The sequence below is a fragment of the Lynx canadensis genome, chromosome B4, assembly GCF_007474595.2.
Source record: "Lynx canadensis isolate LIC74 chromosome B4, mLynCan4.pri.v2, whole genome shotgun sequence".
In the NCBI taxonomy this organism is placed as follows: domain Eukaryota; kingdom Metazoa; phylum Chordata; class Mammalia; order Carnivora; family Felidae; genus Lynx; species Lynx canadensis.
The window spans coordinates 105,225,006-105,245,979 of NC_044309.1; the positions used below are offsets into that span (position 1 = coordinate 105,225,006).

Consider the following 20,974-nt stretch of genomic DNA (forward strand, 5'->3'; position numbering starts at 1 on the left):
CCAAGAAAAAAAAAAAAAAAAAAAAAAAAAACTGTTGAAGAAATTATGGACACCAGCACAAATCTGTATGTCAAAGAACTGAGCTTCTGGTATCACCTAGCCATGTAGACTTCAAAAAGTCCCAGGAAAAGGAACCCTCTCTGTGTATTGTCTTATGTAGGTACATGGACTAGAGAGATCAGATTGGACTATTGATCACTGTATCAAGATTCTGGTGTATCTATCTAGAACTACCCTCATATACTGCTCTCCAGCTTCCTTCTGGACTACTGTCTTGGTTCATTGTTCTTTTGCTCATTCAGTCATCTACTCAGTCATTCATGTACTCATTTCCCCATCTAGTACTGAGTGCCTGTTCTGTGGCAGGTGCTGGTACAGTTGCTGTGGATAATATACTTCATGATCAAAATGAATTCCTGCCATCTAGGAGCTTGTGTTTGTGTAGGAGAGCAGTGAAACTCATTTCTGAAGAGTGTGATCATTATTAAAGATTATTAATGCTTAGGGTCACTTTGGGCCTTAACAACTTCAGACTTGACCTTTAAAATATATGATTTCTTTCATATGGTATAAGATTGGACAACTTTGAGAAGGCAGGTATTGGTGTAGCCTGGAAGGATCAGAGAAGACGTGTGGAAGAACTGGAATTTAAGCTGGAGGTGAGGAAGAACATTTGGTTGTTGGATGTGACATTAGGTTGATGGATGTGAATTTGGTTTATATCTAGAATCATAATGAGACCAATACCACTGAGGGGATTTTGAGGTTTCAAGCAATAAAGGTATCAGTATCACTAGGGGATTTTGAAATGTAGATAGTAAAGATGGGCCAGATTTTGGACAGCTTTGAATACTAGGCTGAGGATATTGGATCTAATTCTTGTTTTACATTGTCAGTTATTGAGAATTATTGTAGATATTTGATGAAGAGTAGTGATTAAAAGGACAAACAGAAGGGTAAGATACTATTCCATGAGCACAGAGGAAGATGAAATTTGTGTTTCTGAATGCCACAAAATAGCTCTGTGTTTTGAGGGAATATGTTGAAGCTTTAAGGACATCAGTTTCCTCATTGCAGAATAAACATTGAGGAGATGCTCTCCAAAGTTCTGGGATTTTACAAATAGAAATTTCTGATCTAGATCTCTTTAGCACTTACTCATCTGTGGCTTTGTGAGCTTTTCTTGTAGAAGTTCATGGTCTTTCATGGTAGATGCCACCTTAAGGTTGGAGAGGGTGAGATCAAGTTGAGGAAGCTGGTTGGTGAAGAACTACAGGTGGTGGTTACAAAGTGGGTACTTATGTGGTTTTGGGTGGGTTAGAGGAATAGAACCTTGGACTGAGAATCAAAAAGGTAGCTTTGAGTCCTAGTCCTTCTCATTAGCTGTGAGATTCTGAGCAACATTCTTCACATCTTCACATCTCTCTGTCTCACTGTCCTTTTATAAAATCCTAATTCACAAAGTTTGCAAACATCATAGGGTTTTAGAAAGAATTACTTGAGAATACACACACACACACACACACACACACACACACACACACACATTCTGTAAAATGTTTAATAAACATTCCTAATTAGCGTTACCTCTGCTATTACATGACTTCCCCCATAGTTGAATATAATGACAGAATAGAATGTTTTCTAGGCACTGCTGTCCTCACTAGATGCCAGGACCCCATCTGGGAGGTATAAAATGACTTAACAGGTGTTGGAATTCATTAGGCAATTATACACGATTCTCTCTTTCCTTGTAATATCTGGTCTCTCATGGAAAAAGACAATGGACCTTAATTTGTTCTCACTTTAGCGTATCATTTGGGTGACCTGCACTTGTTTAGATTGTTGAAACAGCAAGACATGTGTGTTGATTGGAGATATAGTGCAGAATAGAAAAAAGTAGATTTATAACGAAATATGATTCGCACTGTAAAATTTCTGGAGTTTAGTTTAAGAGTTATTATGGAACCTTCTCAAGAATGCAATTTCCTGTTGTTACTTAAAAGGGAATATCTGAGCTACAGAGGCTAAATGAAGACTAACACATCCTATAATTGTTAGTGTTATTGAAATGTATATTGCAGTGTTGAGCTATTTCATCTTTTGGTTTGATTAATGTTTGACTTGCCCACGGTATGGGCTGCATGAGTTTTCTGCACTATGAGTGTTGATGGTGGTCACTGCTAAATTGAGGTGGGGAACAGGGTACAGCACGAGGGGACAAGGATTACCAGTGCATTTCAACAAGGGTGCAGTAAGTAGGGAGCAAGAAACCAGAGCCTTCTAGTCAGGTATGTTAACCAATCCACTCCACTTCCCCTTTGCTTAGTCCAAGCTTACTGAATGCCAGTCATGTACCTGGAAAAAACTTCTTGCTTGTCTCCCAGCAGGGATGTCAGGGCCAGGAGCCAGTCAAAGAAAATGATTGACAGTTTAGTCAGAGAACATCCACTGAATCACAACTGTTAAAGCAGACAGAATTCCCATTAGATGAATGCCTTTTTGGACCTAATCCAATGATAATAATCTATTAAAACAAGTTGTCTAATCTTATGAGTCAACTTGAAAAGAGAAGGGGATGCAGGGTGATTTGCAAAATGTTTGCACGTGTAAGTTCAATTTATTTAATTTTAAATAATTAGGGCATGGCAATGATTAGTGCTAATTGGAGCTATGTCGGGCTGAAAGAATTATCCAGATATGTTTTGAAGAATCATGAGAGATCTTTGCAGTAAATCGTACTTAAAACTGTGTGTGTGTGTGTGTGTGTGTGTGTGTGTGTGTGTGTGTGTTTGTGAATGCTAAAAATCAAAGATACACATCTTAATGAAAAAAAAATACCAGATTTTAACCCGGTCTGAAATGATTTGAAAACCAGTACTTTAATGATAACTACAAAGGGTGGATTTGCTTAAAAAGGAAGATTAATGGGGAAAGTTTTAATGGCCCTCCAAATAGGGATTTAATAAATGCAGAATTCTTTTTCTAACCAATTTGAAGCAAGATCAAACTTTTGGGTTGTATTGAAGTCTTAATTCAAGTGGAGGACAAATACTGCTGTGGATTTCACAATTTTCAAATTCCTTCTTGTTTCAGAATCTTCTTGTGAAGTTGCCTATGACCTTATTGAATACCTCCATTCCCATATGTATCTTTAAAAAGTTAGTATATAATTGAATTTCAAAACTCATAATAAAAGAGGAAAAGAAAAAAATGTGGTAGGTTACATTTACACAACGATTTCATCTGTTTAGGTTGGTAGCCACCTCCAGTAGGTTCCAAAAATTGCTTTTGCCAAGTTGCTTCTGGCAGGAAGAGATTCTTGGAGAGGCTATCAGAACAGTTCTGAACTGAAAAACTTTAGTATTTTTGTTTGTTCCCAAACATCTGGCTTATGGCCACTTGGCAGCTATATCAATCATTTCTCTGTCTGCATAACATGAAACATGCAACTAGTTTATTATTCCTAAAGTAGGTATAATTTAAAGGTTGTTCTTGATGATTAATTCCAGCTAATAAAGGTATGCATTTAAAAATGCTTATTTGGTGATACAAACATTAATTTATGCTCTTAGAAAAATTGTCCCATTTATAATAAATATTGCCATCTATGTTACTATTTTATTTTTAAAAAAGAAATTCACTTTCAGAGTAATAAGATGTATAGGTGTGAAAGATGGCTCTTCTTTTCATGAAAACTAAAATTATACTTTTTGTTTCCCATGTCACTCTTGTCTAGACTCAATTTTTGTTTTTAAAGTATTTTCAGGCCCACTTGGGTGGCTCAGTCAGTTAAACTGATTTTGATTTCGGCTCAGCTCATGATCTCATGGTTCCTGAGACTGAGCCCTGGGTTCCTGAGATTGAGCACTGTCAGTGCAGAGCATGCTTGGGATTCTCATTCTCTCTCTCCTTCTCTCCCTCTCCCTCTCCCTCTCCCTCTCCCTCTCCCTCTCCCTCTCCCTCTCCTTCTCCCTCTCTCTGCCCCTACCCCCAGTGTGTGTGGGGGCTCTCTCTCTCTCTCTCCCTCTCTCTGCCCTTACCCCCAGTGTGTGTGTGTGTGGGGGGGGGCTCTCTCTCTCTCTCTCTCTCTCTCTCTCTCTCTCTCTCTCTCTGTAAAAATAAACAAACAAACAAACATTAAAGTAATTTCAAATCACTGGCTCTAGGTTACTGCTATTAGCTCCAATTTGCTGCTTTTTACATCTCTTCCTATATTAAAGGGAATTAACCAAATAGTCCACTCAACAAAGATTTGGATGTGGAGTTATTTTTTTCTGTAACAGATTCTAATAACTGTAACTCCCTTTACTGCTCTGATGTACATGAAAATTTGTCATGGTTGTTTATTTACACTTTTATCTTTTAGGAGAAGTAAGGGGGGAGAATAGGTAATGACCCCTTTGCTTGCTTAGTAAACCCAGAATTTGCTACTCAGCTGATCTTGTGAGGATTCCAGTTCTGTTTGATTCTGCTCTGAATGACTAATAATTATAATGCCTGAATGCGTGCCACAGTGTTGTCTGGGAATTTCTGAATAGTTGTAATTACCAGATATTGAATTACAAAATTCAGTTACAGAATTACAAAATTGATGGATGTTTTCTCAAGTGAACAATTTTCTTTCAAAACACCAATTACTCTGCCTCAGTTTCCCAATAAAAGAAACAAGTGTTATTTTATAAATCAGTGTGGCGTTTTGAGAATAAGGACAAAATCGACATGAAAAATGTTTAGATAAAGGGCTACATTTTTATCTGTGAGTAAAAAAATAATCATGTGTCTATTTTGACATTGAATTTACTGTATATTTAGCAGAAGACACAAATAATTATAGAGGGAGAGCATATTTCCATTTCAAAATAATAAGCATTGAAATGATGTTTATTAACGGATACCTATCCATACGATGTATATATTAAGTTTTATTTGTCTGCGTGAAGTCTTCCTTTTTTTATTGGTGTCTATTGTATCTTCATAGGAAAGTCCCACACTCATTAAATAGCTGGCTATTATGATATCTTTGAGAGAAGAAAGCTATGTCTAGGCCTTCCCACCGAGTGAAGTCTCATTATAATTTGTCTCTTTAGGTTTCCAAAATGCTGGGCTCACATGCTTAACTCATTAATGAGACTGGAGCACATCTCATAATGGCTGGTTTGTCGCACTAAAGCCACACAGAGTTAAAAGAATGTTACAGTTTAATCCATTGGCGCAGGAAATGCATTTGCAATGCAGTTGCCCACTTGAGGAAAGATGGATAGAAAGGAGTTCCTTTCCCAAATTCAATTAATGTTGCGCTCTTTTATTTTGATTCCCCCCATTAGGTGTATTCTTAAAGCTCAAGGAAAGGAATCTAATAAAAACCAAAAGTGGTTTGATAGTCAAAAAGAGGTGTCTTCTTTTGTTTCAAATATTTTTTGTTTCTTAGGTGACAAAAGGATATTTTCTTCACATATTTTCTTCATAAAGGCTGGATTGTTTCGTGGCTAACCCGATTTGACCATAGTGCACTGCCTGGTGGGAAGTGTTAAACCTCTTATTTTAAGCTAAACAAGATTACTCTGAAGGCTGGCATTCAGGGGCTTGCTTTTAGTGTAATGGGTTAGGGGCTGTGGCACACCCCTTACAGTTCCAGTAATTGAACTCTTTGGGTACTTCAGTTCCTAACAGTTAGCTCTAGAAGGAGCCTGCCATGGGTATGCAAGAAATTGCTAACTGCTTGATTTCCCCATGTTAGCTTAATGAGGAAGAATGGGTCACCATGCCAACAAACACACCATAGTAATGGGCTTAGAAACATCCTTCCCTTGATGTTTGTTTCTCATTTGGGTATTTATAGTATCCTACAATTAATGTAGAGTGTCCGACAAAAACCAAACAGGATTTGAAATTAATGTCATCTCTCATACAATACGTATAAGTTACTGTGCTCATTTAACCTGAGTTCTAGTTCCTTCTGTTGTTCCGTCTTATTAGATCAACTTTGAAGGCAGTTAAAATGTTAATATGCACTTAATGTTCATTTTTTTTTTTTTTTTACTTTTTGCTGTTTTTTTTTTTTAAATATTTTTGAGAGAGAGAGGACAGAGACAGACTGTGAGTGGGGGAGGGTGAAAGAGAGAGGGAGACACAGAATCTGAAGCAGGCTCCAGGCTCTGAGCTGTCGGCACAGAGCCCAACATGGGGCTCGAACTCACAAACCAGGAGATCATGCCCTGAGTCAAAATCGGACGCTTAACCCACCGAGCCACTGGGGTGCACCCCTGATGTTCACTTTCAATTGATATTTCTTCATTCACAGCTTTTAGATATTGATCTATCAAAGCCCATCTAATTTCATTTGGTTTCTAAAGGCTTTTATTCTAGTTACAACCATTCTTTAAATAGTCTTTGTTGTTTAGAACAGTTTTAGGGTTACAGAAAAATTGGATAGAACAAAGTCCCCATGTAGGTCACACTCAGATCCACCTATTTACTGATATCACATGCAAGTATAATATATATGTTACAATTAATTAACCAGTGCTGATACATTATTATCAACTAATGTTCATACTTAGATTTCCTTCATTTTTACCTAATGTCCTTTTTCTGTTCCAGAATGCCATCTAGGATAGCACATTACATTTATTTGTCATGAGTCCTAGGCTTCTCCTGGTTGTGATTTTTCTCAGACTTTGTTTTTCATAACCTTGACAGTTTTGAGGATTCCTAGTCAGATATTTTGTATAACGTTCTCCACTGGAATTTGCCTGGTGGTTTTCTCATGATTCAACTGGGTTTATGGATTTAGACAGGAAGAACACCAGTAAAGTGACATTTTCATCACATATCATCGAGGGATTAAGGGTACATGCTGTCAACATGACTTAGCACTATTAAGGTTGACCTTAATCACCTGGCAGAGATAGTGTTTTTCAGGTTTATCCACTGCAAAGTTATTCTCTCCCGATTCCCTCCTTTCTCTTTGGAAGAAGGCACTATGCACAACCTGTATTTATGGGGTGAAGATTATGCTCTCTCTCCTTGGATGTGGACTGTGGACTGTGTGTGTGTGTGTGTGTGTGTGTATGTGTAATATTATTTGACATTCATCTGCAAGGGAGATTTGTCTTACTCTCCTTTATCTATCTATCTATCTATCTATCTATCTATTTATCTTTTACTTATCAGTATGGATTCATGGATATTTATGTTTAAGTGAAAGAATAGATGGTCGTCTTAGGTTTCTTCTCTTCATGTTACATTTTAAAAATATTCTAAAATGCCCATTTTTAACCAATGTTAGCTAGTGTCATATGGAGGAATAAAGATTATGAGGAATTTAAAATAGGCTAATAGTTGTGATTATAATTAAAATTTAAAAAAACCTATTTTCTTTGGTGACCTTTTACTACAAAATCAACCCAATGATATTTGGTCTTGAATTTTGGATAAGTATCTTGTCATTCATTAAATCAAATTACATGAAATATGCTTTGATACTCTTTAGATTTTTATATAAGCATAGTCTCCCTGATGACAACTTTGTTTGGTAAATTATAATTTGGTCTAAAAGATGTCTAAGTTTTCATCAGTGGATTTCAATCTGTACCTGATATATTAAGCTACTATACGTTTATCTGGATAGGTACAACTAAATACTTTTTGATGGATGTTTGAAGTCAGTGGAAGGTATTATGCTCTAGTATAAAGTTAGCTTGAATAAACAAAATAACTCCTTATAATCTAAAGTGCTGAATATCTCACTAACATATTTTTTTATGCCCTTAATCTTCAAACTCTTTCTCCACAAAGACTGGATATACCCATCTGTTGAACCGCGTCATATCTTTTAAAATGCTAACCATTAAAATTCTTTTATTTTGTCTGTTAGTTGGTACAGGAAAAAAAAAAGTTTCAGTCTTGTATATAGGGTAATTTTTAATAAGGAAGCCCATTTTTTTTCTTTTAGGGGAAACACATACCCTGACAACTTGGTGATGGCAGAAATTTGATAAATCATATGAATATGTTCTAGAAACAATTTCTAATTATACCTTTAACCATGCGTCCCTTCTTGTCACATTTTCAGAAAAGTATGCTTTTATATTCATGTTTTGGGGTGAGTCTCCAATGAGAACTATTTTAGAAGGAGGGAAGCTAGGAGAAATCCTATATTATTGATATAAGGAAAGTTTATGACTTCAATGATGAATAGTGGATACAAAGTAAAGGATGCTAAATTTTTGTTATGTCTGGATAGCCTTTTCTCTCAGTTATTCTTATAACTTTCAGATACTGATTTTTATCTGCTTTATTATTACAACTCTACTATCATTGCCAAGGGCTTAATTTGGAATTAAATGAGCCTTATGCTTAAGTAATTTATTTTCATTAGTTTGCCAAAAATGAGTCTCATGATGGTTTTAATACTCTAAGGCAGAATGTTTACATTTTTCTTTCATTGAGTATAAAATATTCCTTTTCAGTTTCCTTTATGTCCCACAGAATCTGAGATCAGAAGGCTGCCACTGTGAACGGCAGTTTTCCTTGAATAGTAGAGAGGGGAGCTGTTCTAGTTGATTTTTGCTCTTCTCTTGTGCTATTTCTTTAGGCAAAGACTCTCATAGAAGAAAATAACGCACGACAGAGCTTGTATAAAGGCATCACCACTAAATATGACAGGTTCTTCTGATCAGCTTTGCCTTCATATTTCAGGTGATGTGTGAGAAAGATTTTGATGTTTTATGATAAGTTTCACATTATTTGCTCATTATAGCTTTTATTCTATTAGTGTTTCCAAAGACTAGAGATAAAAATGTCAACCATGAACTTGATATCCTTATTTGATTTTCATTCTACAATTTTCTATATCTGACAGTTCAGAAAAATCCCTCTAAAATTTTGAAATTAGAAATATATATCTATTTTTTAATAAAATGGAGACTTATGCTGATTTCCCTTTTAATGGTAAAGAACTTTTTAAGAGGTTAACTTAAAAAAAAGCTGACTTATTTTTATAAATGAATAGTGATTTAAAACATGAAGGGTGGCTCACACGGTTAAGCGTCCCTCCCACTCTCGGTTTGGGCTCAGGTCATGATCTCAAAACTCATGAGTTTGAGCCCAGCATCAGGTTGTGTACTGACAGCATAGAGCCTGTTTGGGATTCTCTCTCTCTCTCTCTCTCTCTCTCTCTCTCTCTCTCTCTGCCCCTCTCCCGCTCTCTCTCTCTCTCTGTCTCTCTCAAAAATAAGCAAACATTTAAAAAATAAAAGTAAGACATGAAGGAATCCTGTCCATTCAGTAATTGACATAGAATGTATCTGATAACGATTCTTCTTAGGGATGTAATCATTTTCCCATTTCTAATTCTACTTTTGGCATGAAGTTGTACTCAGGAACATGGCTCTCCAGAACATGTCATTGCTTTTATGTGTATTTTCCATGGAGAAATATGGAGTCAAGCAGAAAAGTTGTGATATGAAGGTGCAAGGCCAGGTTTCTCTGTATGATGACAACCGAGTTGGCTTTGGAGTTGTGCATTATTATTTCATTTAATTCTTTGTGTGGGGGATTGGGAGAGGATTTACCATAACAGGATTTAAAATGTGTGAGATAATGACAAAAAAAGGACTTTTGGTTTGAGGGTCAGTGTTTTTAAGAATCATTTATTTGAATGCCTACAAATGTTAGGCTCTGTATTGATCTCTGGGGATTCAAAGATGTGCCAATTGTTATATCCTAGATCTAAAAGAACATTTTTAGGTAGTAGTTTTATAATTTTCTATCTCAATTTGGATTCATTGTATTTTTATCTAATTTTCTTGGGTAATTAAGAAATGTTCTATCAAAATTAAGGTAAGGATTACAAAATAATTGTAGATAGACTGAATTAGGATATAGAAAAGTATTTTTTAAGGTTGAGAAACTTATTATAAAATAAAAGCTACAATACTCAACATGCAAAGTATATGAACTAACACATAGACACTTATGTGTCCATAACCAGAGTTTAGATTTGTTAATATTATTTGTTTGTATTTGTGTTTCAAAAAATTGTTTTAACCCAAGAAATATCAGTTTAGATATATCAGATTGTCAAAACTTCTTTTTTTCTGCTACATTTTTTGGGGGGCCGTGAATAAATGGCAACTACTCACAAATTTGAAGCCATCTTTGTCTTTTCATCCATCCATCCATCTTCCTTCCATGCCCTGCCCTAGAGATTGCATCATCTCATGTTTGGTGCAATTATTTCTATGCGTGAGGGGGGCGGGGGAAGACTCTACATATATATTGTATGCATTTATGAAAAATAAGAGATTTTTTTTTCCTGGATGGCCTATATAATTTTATAATAACATTTTTTGCAACCTGAGTTTTCATGAGTTATGTTACTATCTAATGATTTGGTTCATTTACTTAATTGCTCTACAGTATTTTTCATGTTGGTATATATGCATACATATGTAAATATATGTATCTATATACTATATGTTGTTGATATGTGTAGTTTATTCGTTTTGAGAGAGAGAGAGAGAGAGAGAGAGAAAGAACATGCGTGCACATGTGCAAGTGGGAGAGGGAGAGAGAGAATATTAATCAGGCTCTGCACCCCGTGTGGAGCCCAGTGCAGGTTATGATCCAGCAAACCACGAGATCATGACCTGAGCCTAACTCAAGAGGTGGATGCGTAACCAACTGAGCCACCCAGGCGCCCTTGGTCTATTCCTTTTAGTTGCCTTATAGAGTCAGAGCCATATTGATATCCCATGATGTATTTTCCTACTTTTGAAATTTTTAGCTATTTCCTTATTTTTGCTTTTATAATCAATGCTGCATTAGAAACCTTTGTATTTAGATCTAAGAGGTTTTGTTAGAAAGTAACTAAATCTAGGTTACCAAATACTAGTGCCCGAACGGCTCAGTCAGTTAAGTTTCCAACTTTGGCTCAGGTCATGATCTCATGGCTCAGGAGTTTGAGACCAGCATTGGGCTCTGTGCTGACAGCTCAGAGCCTGGAGCCTGCTTCAGATTCTGTGTCTCCCTCTCTCCCGACCCCTACGCCGCTCCCACTCTATCTAACTCTCTCTCTCTCTCTCAAAAATAAAAAATAAACATTAAAAAAATTAGGTTACCAAATAATAGATTACAAAAATTATTAATTATCTTAATACTTCCAAATTTCTTACCAAACTAATTTATATTTTCCCAATTTGTAGTGATTCTCGTTTCAACACAATTTTAGTGACTTTTATACTTTTATAGCCAATTCTTTTTTTCCAATTTTTTTTTCACTTAGATTCTTTGAAATATGGTCTTTTTACTTTATTTTTCATTTTTATTGGAAATGAGTTATAATTGTTTATTATAATAATTGTATTTTCTCTGAATTTCCTGTCTGTATTTTTTAATCTATTTTTTTTTCTGTTGTATTATTTGCCTTTTGTGATTCACATTTAGGAGCCTGTTCCCTCCCAACCCCCCCACCCCCTGGGGCAAAAAAAAATTTTTTGTCTTCTGTATATTGCAACAAGACTCGAATATTTCAGCTCTGAATTATACTTATTACAGAGATCTCAATTCCTTTGTAACCTGACCTTCATGATACTCATTTATTATACTAAGAATCCAATTTGTCCCAGAGCCTGGGAGAAAGCATTATTTATGTTTCATTATGATTTATTCACTTAGAATGAGAAAAATATGCCTTAAAACTTTGTGAAATGAAAGCCAGAATCCCACAGTATTTTCAGTGTCAGTGCTAAGATTTAGACTTGTACAAATAGGTAACAATTCTCAGCTTTGGCTGCATTAGGATCTCCTATGGAGTTATTAGTCAGACAAGGGCATCGGTATTTTTAGAAGTTCACAATTAATATTGATGGTTCTTTAGATTTGAAAGCTTTCTTTTAAGGCACTGTGATTCTTCTCCTCCTCAAGTGTTTTTCTAGACAGAATAGAACTTGTAAACTCTATAAGCTTAGGGTCTATGTCTGTCTTCTCACGGGTATGTATCCAGTGTGCAGTAGGATAGTGCCTGCCCCAGCCAGCAGTCTTAATGGTATGCTCAAGAATTCATTATGTTTTCACTATTGAACTGCAGTCACTTCCCAATGCCACCATCAAAGATTATACTCAGATCACGTTCCCTTTCCTGGACTTAGACTTCTCATCTTCGGAGTGTGGATTTTTAGTAGTTTCAACTTTCAAGTCTGTGGTGGCAATTCATAAGAACTCTCATACCTTATCTTACAAATAACTGAGTTGAATCGATTTGATAAACTAAGCCAAGAATAACAATAACAACAACAAAATGCTGAGGCTCATTGTCTGTCTTAATTCCTAATTGTAGCTCAATAAAAAGGGACTTTTTCTGGGTTTGTGAAAGGTATTTTTAGATGGTAATGAGTCTGAACCTTTTTATTTTTCCAGAATGACCTGAAAGTGAAATATTGGTGATGACTGAACATATTACTCCCCTTACCATTAAAAATTCCATAAATCATTATATGAAATACTGTTTTTTAAGTTTTTTTTTTTATTTTGAGAGAGAGAGAGAGAAAGCAAGAACGAGCGAGCATGCATGAACAGGGGAGGAGAGAGAGAGAGAGAGAGGGAGAGAGAGTGAGAGAGAGAGAATCCCAAGCAGGCACTGTGCTCTCATAGTTCAGTGTGGGGCAGGAATTCATGAACTGTGAGGTCATGACTTGAGCCAAAATCAAGAGTCAGATGCTTAACTGACTGAGCCACCCAGGCACCCCAAATACTTTTGAACTGAAGTTTGCCACAGATGTTTTAAAACACTGAGGCAGTTAATTCTGTGAATTTATCATTACTGTGATCTGATATTTAACAATACCATCTCTTAAAATTCTCATAATTTCCAACTGTTTGCTGTTTCTCATTTTCCTTATTTTGAATTTTTAACTTCTAACCTCCTCATTTCTTTTATACCTAGAAGTACCCCTTCTTTAAATATTTAAAATAGTTTTCAAAATAATTTTCACACTTAAAAGTAATACATCTGTCTCTCATTCTCTGTCTCTGTCTCTGTCTCTCTCTTTCTCTCTCTCTCTCTCTCTCTCTCTCACACACACACACACACACATGCACACACAACTCAATGAATTAGAAAGTTTTTTTGGAAGTGATAATTTCCAAGGTCTTAGAGGAAGATCCCTTTCATGATTTTTAAAAGTTGGGAACAATGTAATCTATGTTAAAAAGTGCTGGGTCACCAGTTACAAAGAGACTATCGTGCTAATTCAAGAGAGGGCATTTGAGAATCAAATGATGACAGAAGGGATGGTGAGAAATGGACAGATTTGGCATGTATTCTGAAGTGTCAGACTACTTAGTAATGGATCGAATGTGGAGGGAAGGAGAAAGGCTGGAAAGAAGAAACTGGTTACATAGTTTTACCACCTTCTGTGGTGGTGATTGGAGGAGGAACTATTTAGTGTTGGGAAGGTACAAAGTTCTATGTTGGGCATTTCGAATTTGAAGTACCTAAGTGAATGTGCCCAACAGGCAATTGAATAAATGACTGTGGAGATGAAGGAAGGTTAAGGTGGAATCATTAGCATATATTAATATTTTTTAAAATTACGGGCCTTTGCTAAAATCATTAGGTTAACAACAGAGATGGAGCGGATGGTCCATGACCAGTTCTGTGGCTTCCAGCAGTTGAAGGTGGGGTGAACGAGAAAGAGTCTGAGGAAGAGAATCCAATGGCAGTTGCATATAATACACAGAGACTGTTTTAATAGAGGTTGTACATGCGTAAGATATATTGCTCTTTGTGGACTTTTTAAAATGGAGGTATAATTGACGTTTAACATTATATCAGTTTTACATGTACAACATATGATTTGGTGTATGTATATAATGCACATGATCACCACAGTAAGTATCTGTTACCACACACACATTTTTTTCTTGTGATAACAACTTTTAAGATCTGCTCTCTTAACACCTTTCAAATATGCAATACAGTTTTGTTAACTGTAGACACCATGATGTACATGACCTCTCCAGAACTTATTTATCTTATAACTAGAAGTTTGTACCTTTGACCACCTTCACCCCTTCATCCATTTTGACAAGCCTTTCATCCCTGTCTCTGGCAACCACCAATCTGTTTTCTTTCTCTGTGACTTTGGGGTTTTTGTTTTTTAAGGTTAAGTGTTTGTCTTTCTCCAGCTGACTTATTTCACTTAGCATAATGTCCTCAGTATCCATCCAGGTTGTTGCAAATGGCAAGATTTCCTCCTCTGTCGTCGTCGTCGTCTTCTTCTTCTTCTTCTTCTTCTTCTTCTTCTTCTTCTTCTTTTTAATCTTATTTATTTATTTTGGGAGAAAGAGAGAGAGCAAGTGAGTGAGCGTGACCTGGGGAGGGGCAGAGAGAGGGAGAGAGAGAGAATCCCAAACAGGTTCACTGCTCTCAGCTCAGAGCCTGATGCAGGGCTCGATCACATGAACGGAGAGATCATGACCTGAGTTGAAATCAAGAGTCAGACACTCAGCGACTAAACACCCAGGCTCCCCTCCTTCTTTTTTTGTGGGCAAATAATACTCCATCGAATGTATATAGCATGCTTGTTATTTTTCATCTGTCTATTGACACCTATGTTGTTTCCATGTCTTGGCTCTTATAAATAATGCTGCAATAAACGTAGGGGAACAGATATTTTTTTTTTTTTAAGATAGTGATGTTGTTTTCTTTGTAAAAATACCTGAAGTGGAATTTCTGGATCATATGGTAGTTCTATTTTCAATTTTTGAGGAACCTCCATACCGTTTTCCATAGTTGCTGCACTAATTTACATTCCTACCAGCTCTGCAAAAGTGTTTTTTTTTCCTTTCTCTACATCCTTGCCAACACTTACTATTTCTTGTCATTTTGAGAATAGCCATTCTAACAGGTGTGAGGTGATATCACACTGTAGTTTTGGTTTAAATTTCCCTGGTGATCAGTGAATGTTAAGTACCTTTTCATGTATCTGTTGACTATCTCTTTGTCTTCCCTGGAAAAATGTCCATTTCGATCCTATGTCAACTTTTAATCAGATTAATTTTTTTTTCTTTTGAGTTGTATGAGTTATTTGTATGTTTTGGATATTAACCCCTTATCAGACATGATTTGAAAATATTTAGATTGCCTTGTTGTTGTGTTGATGGTTTCCTTTGCTCTACAGAAGTGGTTTTTTGGGTTTTTTTTTTTGTTGTTGTTGTTGTTGTTGTTGTGTGTGTGTGTTTTGGTTTGATGTAGTCCCATTTATATTTGTGCTATTGTTGCCTTTTTGTGGGTTGTTTACAATTTTTTTTAATGTTTATTTATTTTTGAGAGAAAGAGAGAGAGTGAGTGGGGATGGGCAGAGAAAGAGGGAGACACAGAATCCTAAGCAGGCTCCAGGCTCTGAGCTGTCAGCACAGACCCTGACACAGAGCTCAAACTCATGACCTGAGTTGAAGATAAGATGCTTAACCGACTGAGCCACCTAGGGGCCCCTGTGGGTTGTTTTTTAAACTAAATATTTGTCATATCCTTAAGTTTCCAAGCACCATTCTGGTTGTCATTAATGTATAATTATATACAGTGTCAATGTGAGCAGTAAGATATCGCATTACCAAGGAATCATTAAAATTGGGATATACTATCCATCCCTCCCCCTTTCCATTGCCTCTTCAGGACTTAGATTGTTTGAGGTCACTAAATTCTCACTCAGGTTGAAAGACTTTGCCAGAAAATTCTCATTAGCAAGAATGCCCTTTGGTCTTCCTCTTGTAATCTTCCGTCTTTCTCTTGAAATAAGGAAGTACATTATTGAAGTCGTTTTATTTTTAGAAAGTTGTCATCGGTGTGGGAAATTTGGGATTCATGAAGAGTGTTATTAAATGTTTGATGTCACTGATGTCAGTGACAGCATGGGGTAGCAGATGAAAGCCTGGTTTATAAATTCTGCAAGAAAATTCAAGACAGTGAAATGAGGACTGGCATAGACAGAGCTAAATGCTGTTATTCCCTTGAGCCAAGCAGAATCTTGCCATACTCCATATTTTGGGGCATGCCTGCTCTTGGTTTTCCCTAGAATCTAAACCCTAGGTGAAAGAAGATCGTTATCAGATGTCTTCTGTATCCCATGCACAGTACTAAGTACTTTTACACTTTGGTCTCCATTTAACCTGACACAGTTCTGAGAGGGAAATACATTCAATCCATTTTATAGAGGTCAAGAAAGTGAAGTTTTGGTTATTGGTATTTTAGAACAAGAAGAAAAAATAAAAAATGCTCATCAAAAGTCACGTACAAAGTAGGCTTCCAGAGTCCATTGTTTTTCAGGTTAAATTTCCCCCTAAACTTGTTTAAAAGGAGATGGAAATAAAATCATGTATTTAAGACCTAATGTGGTTTGAACTGTCCACTTGAGAATGTCTTTTTGTCTCTAAATGTTGTGTTCCCATGCTGTATTGCCGATGGTCTTAATTTTTTCCCCTTCTCTTTTGGTTTCAGAGGAAGAACTTGTCTCTTTTCCTCAGCATTAGTTTGTTAACTTTCTGGGGGACTTCGCTTTTGGGTGCCCGATTATACTGGATGGGAAACAAGCCACCAAGCTTTTCCAACTCTGACAACCCAGCTGCTGATTCGGATAGCCTTTTGGCTCGGACGCTCACTTTCTTCTACTTGCCAACCAAGAACCTTTGGCTGTTGCTATGCCCAGATACACTCAGTTTTGATTGGTCAATGGATGCTGTGCCTCTGCTGAAAACAATTTGTGATTGGAGAAACCTACACACTGTGGCCTTCTATGTCGGACTCCTCCTCCTTGCCTACTATGGCTTGAAGAGCCCAGGCGTGGAAAGAGAATGCAATGGGAAATTTGTAACAAATGGCAAGCAGAATGCAAATGGACATAGCTGCCATTCAGATGTGGAGTACCGGAACTCAGAGATTAAGCCCAGCTTTGCATCCAAAGTAGAAAATGGCATTAAAAATAATGTATCACAGAGAACACAACTTCCTTCTACCGAGAACATTGTTGTTCTTTCTTTATCTTTGTTAATAATACCATTTGTTCCTGCCACGAACCTGTTTTTCTATGTGGGCTTTGTAATTGCAGAGCGAGTATTGTATATTCCTAGTATGGGCTTCTGCCTCCTTGTTACAGTGGGTGCCAGAGCCCTTTATGTCAAAGTCCAAAAGCGGTTTCTCAAGAGCTTGATTTTTTATGCTACAGCTACATTAATTGTTTTCTATGGACTCAAGACTGCAATCAGGAATGGAGACTGGCAGAATGAGGAAATGCTGTATAGGTCAGGGATAAAAGTAAACCCAGCTAAAGGTAATATTTTATTTTATACTTTTGCCTGGACAGTTTACTCACTGTGCCTTTTTATGTCCTTGCTTCTTGCCTAAAAACACAGTATTAAGGAGGAAAAGGTCCTTTTACACAATACCTCTATCTCTCTTTCATTTCATTTTTTGAAGAGATGAGCAGTGCAGCCAATTAAAGACGTATCCAGAATTCCGTATTTGGAATAGGCAGGTATTTTCTTACGTTCTGGACTGCATTTGTCCAGAGGAATTAGAATGCGTGTGTAAAAGTATTGACTGTCGTAACAATTGAGAAAAATGCTTGGTTTCTATATTTTAAACACTTATATAGACATCATCTCTTTCATCATGTAGTGAAAGTCAGGCTGTCCCTCTTGAGTATATGTTAGCTTTCCTGTTTTCCAAACATTGCCTGAGGAAATAGCATACGACTTGCATTGACATCTTTAAAAGATTTGGAGGTAAGGCTACCTCTGAATCTTGGAATTGTGTCTCTAGGTGTCAGTGTGTGCGCATACAAGTGTGAGTCACCCTTAGCTTTGCCGAGAGGCTAAATAACCTGGATGTTGCCAGGCAGTTAGCACATTCTTACTGAAGAGTTCTTAAGTCACTTAGGGAAATAAACTTCACTATACGATAAGATTGATCATATATTTCATTATTGTTTTTGATTTAGAAAACTATTTTAGCAAATCACAGACTCTTTAGCCAGAATAGAAAGTCTCCCTTAAAGCATAAATGAGTAGTCAAAGCTGTTACAGTGATTTCTCTGGTTTAGGCAATGAAATAATGATAGAAGCCAGAGAGCAGTTAAATGAAAACAAGTGCACCTCTAAGTGCAGAAATATATCATGGTAAATAGTGCTAACTAGTTCTGTTCTTCATAAACCATTTTTAAAGTTATTTATCTTTTACATTATGGTAGCTGCATAGCATTTGAACTGGACTTTTTCTACTTTTTCTAACACAGTTCTGAACCAGTATTCAAATACAAAAAGTGTAAAACTGTTCCAAATGTATGGAGTGACATACTGATGGGTCTTGGAATATATATGCAAAGATCTAGATACCCCAGAAGCAACTCTGTTATCCTTATCTGATTGCCAATTAAGAGTTCAGCGAGCAGCTACTCATTTCTTTAAGCCAAGGAGGTAATTGTTGGTACTTGCAATACTTAATAGATTGCAGGGATTTTAATGGGAGTAGAAACATTAAAATTGAGCTAGTGCATAGCAGAGAATTCCTCAGTTGTGTGGAAACAAATCTTTACCATGTGGCTTTTGTAGGTAGTGAATGCTGCACAGTTTAGTGAATGCATAAACCCAATTCCTGCTGTAAAAAATGTTGCAATCAGTTCTCAACAGAATGCTTTTCAGCTGGTTTTTCTTCACTGGTAGATGAAAGTATATAAAGCAAGGCTATGTTGCCAGTTTATTTTCCTGCTGTTTAAAACCAGATGCATTGTAAGGAATGAAAAATAAAAAAGACAGCGTGTTAATTTCATCACAGGGTCGTTCTGCAGATTTATTAAATTCATTGGTTAAGTTTCAGGTTAACCTGCTGTAACAAGGAGCCAAGATAACAGTGGCTTAACTAAGATAGAAGCTTTATTCTTTCATGTAACAATCTAAGTATATGCAGCCCAGAGCTGATAAGATGGCGCCATGGGTTTTCAGGATTCGGGCTCCTTCTCTTTTGTTCCCTTGCCATCTCGGTAGTGTCACCCTGTCCACATGGTCCAAGATGGCTCATTATCACATCAGCACTTCAGCTAACAGGAAGAGAGAAAAAAGTGCAAGTGGTGGGTGTACCCATTCTCTTTAAGAGTGTATCATGGAAATTGCACACACCATGTGTGCTCACTGACTATTGGCCACACCTAGCTGCAAGGAAGGCTGGAAAATGTTATCTTATTTCTGAGAAGCCAAGTATCCAGCCAAATTTCATTACTCTTGAAGAAGTGTGTGTGGGGGGTGGGGGGGAGGGGGAGGGAGGAGCAGATATTCAGATGCTAGAGTATGCTGTCCCTGTCCCAGCATAGGTGGAAAAGCATTTTGTAAACTCCTAGGTACTTTCCAGATACATTTCTAGATATATTTGGCTAATATACTTTTAACAGTTGTAATTCCAATTTTGATTAAGTTATTTTGGTGACATGGTTAAAATGCTTGATTCTTCATCCATTCACTCAGTAAAACAATTATGAAGCATTTCCTTGGTTTCCAATATATTTTCCTGTCTCCTTCCTAGTACTTGAGAAGTGCTAAAGTAATATTTAGGTGCTCTAAGTATTATTAGTTAAGTGCATATATCACTGACTAGTATTATGAGTCCTTTGAAACCTCAAAAATTGAATTCCTGGGGAGTGCCTGGGTGGCTTAGTTGGTTAAGCATCTGACTCTTGATTTCAGCTCAGGTCATGATCTCACCATGGTGAGATTGAGCCCTGTGTCTGGCTTTGTGCTGGGCGTGAAGCCTGCTTAAGATACTCTCTCTACCTCTGCCCCTTTCCCCCACTTGCTCTCTCTCTCTCAAAAAAAAAATTGAATTTCTGAACCCTGTACCCCTCCCCTCTTCCCGCCCTGCAACCCCATCACCATCACCTGTACCCCTGTTTTACTTATAGCTTTGACCATCTCAGTTGATGGTAACTCCATTTTCCCAGCAACTCTGACCACTGTTTTAGAGTCATCCATACCTCTTCTTTTTCTTTAACACTGACATCCGCTTCATCAGCAACTCCTCTTGGCTCTGTCTTTAAAAATATGTCCAGAACTTGGCTACTTTTTATCACCTCCACTACTACCACTATGGCCCAAGCCACCATCATCTTTCATGGGATTACTACTAAAAGCCTCTCACTTGACCTCCCTGCTTCTGTTTTCTTGCCTGTTAGAGAAGAGAAGGCATTCTGTAATGAATATATTGAATAATAAATGTGAAAGTCATAGTCTTTCTCCCTGAAGAATTTATAATCAGTTTTAGAGATACGATGTATATGCATTGAAGAAGATGTAAGTGTTAAATATTATGCTGTTGATAGATAAGGAACTGAGATATACTTCATAATAAGAGGGATAGAATAGGAAATGGAGGTAGTTTGGGATTCCATAAGTCCCTTCTGTGCCATATGCTTCCATTTTGATTCAAGGCAAAACTAGGTTCTTTATTTTTTTCTATTTATAACATGCTAATAATAATGCTGGCTATGATTACTTCCTTAGGAATTATGAGACTGGTAGTGATCTTCCTTTAGGTAATTTTTTTTTTTTTTTTAGTCTCCTGTTATTTGAGTCTAGCAAAAGATTAGAAACCCTTTAAAGCCAGTCCTTTTTAAGGTTGTCAGAGATTACAGTTATTTCATTGAGTTATTTTTTCCCCCTCCTTTGAAAGCTTTTGCAAATTTTAGAGCACTTCAGTCTACCATGTGCTTTAACAGAATATGATTTGAAGCCTCATGAAGCATTGTACATTAAAGCTGTTGCCTTCAGTAATGGGTCCTGTAGACAGCTGCCAGTCATTAACTGATTGGATGCAAATGATGATGGGTGAAGCCTGTCGTAGTGACTGTGCTGCTAATTTATGGTTTAAATCTGGATGGTGGAGAAATGATAGCTGATTTGGACTATGTAAACCACAAGTCCTGTC

At 36.8% G+C, this 20,974-nt stretch overlaps 1 protein-coding gene across 1 annotated transcript in view; it reads left to right on the top strand.

Moving 5' to 3' along the window:
- TMTC2 (transmembrane O-mannosyltransferase targeting cadherins 2) overlaps positions 1 to 20,974 on the top strand; it is a 403,012-nt gene that overhangs the window by 177,648 nt on the left and 204,390 nt on the right. The window contains exon 3 of the mRNA XM_030323323.1: positions 16,505 to 17,333. Coding sequence (XP_030179183.1) covers positions 16,505 to 17,333 — 829 coding nt within the window. The remainder of the gene's footprint in view (positions 1 to 16,504; positions 17,334 to 20,974) is intronic.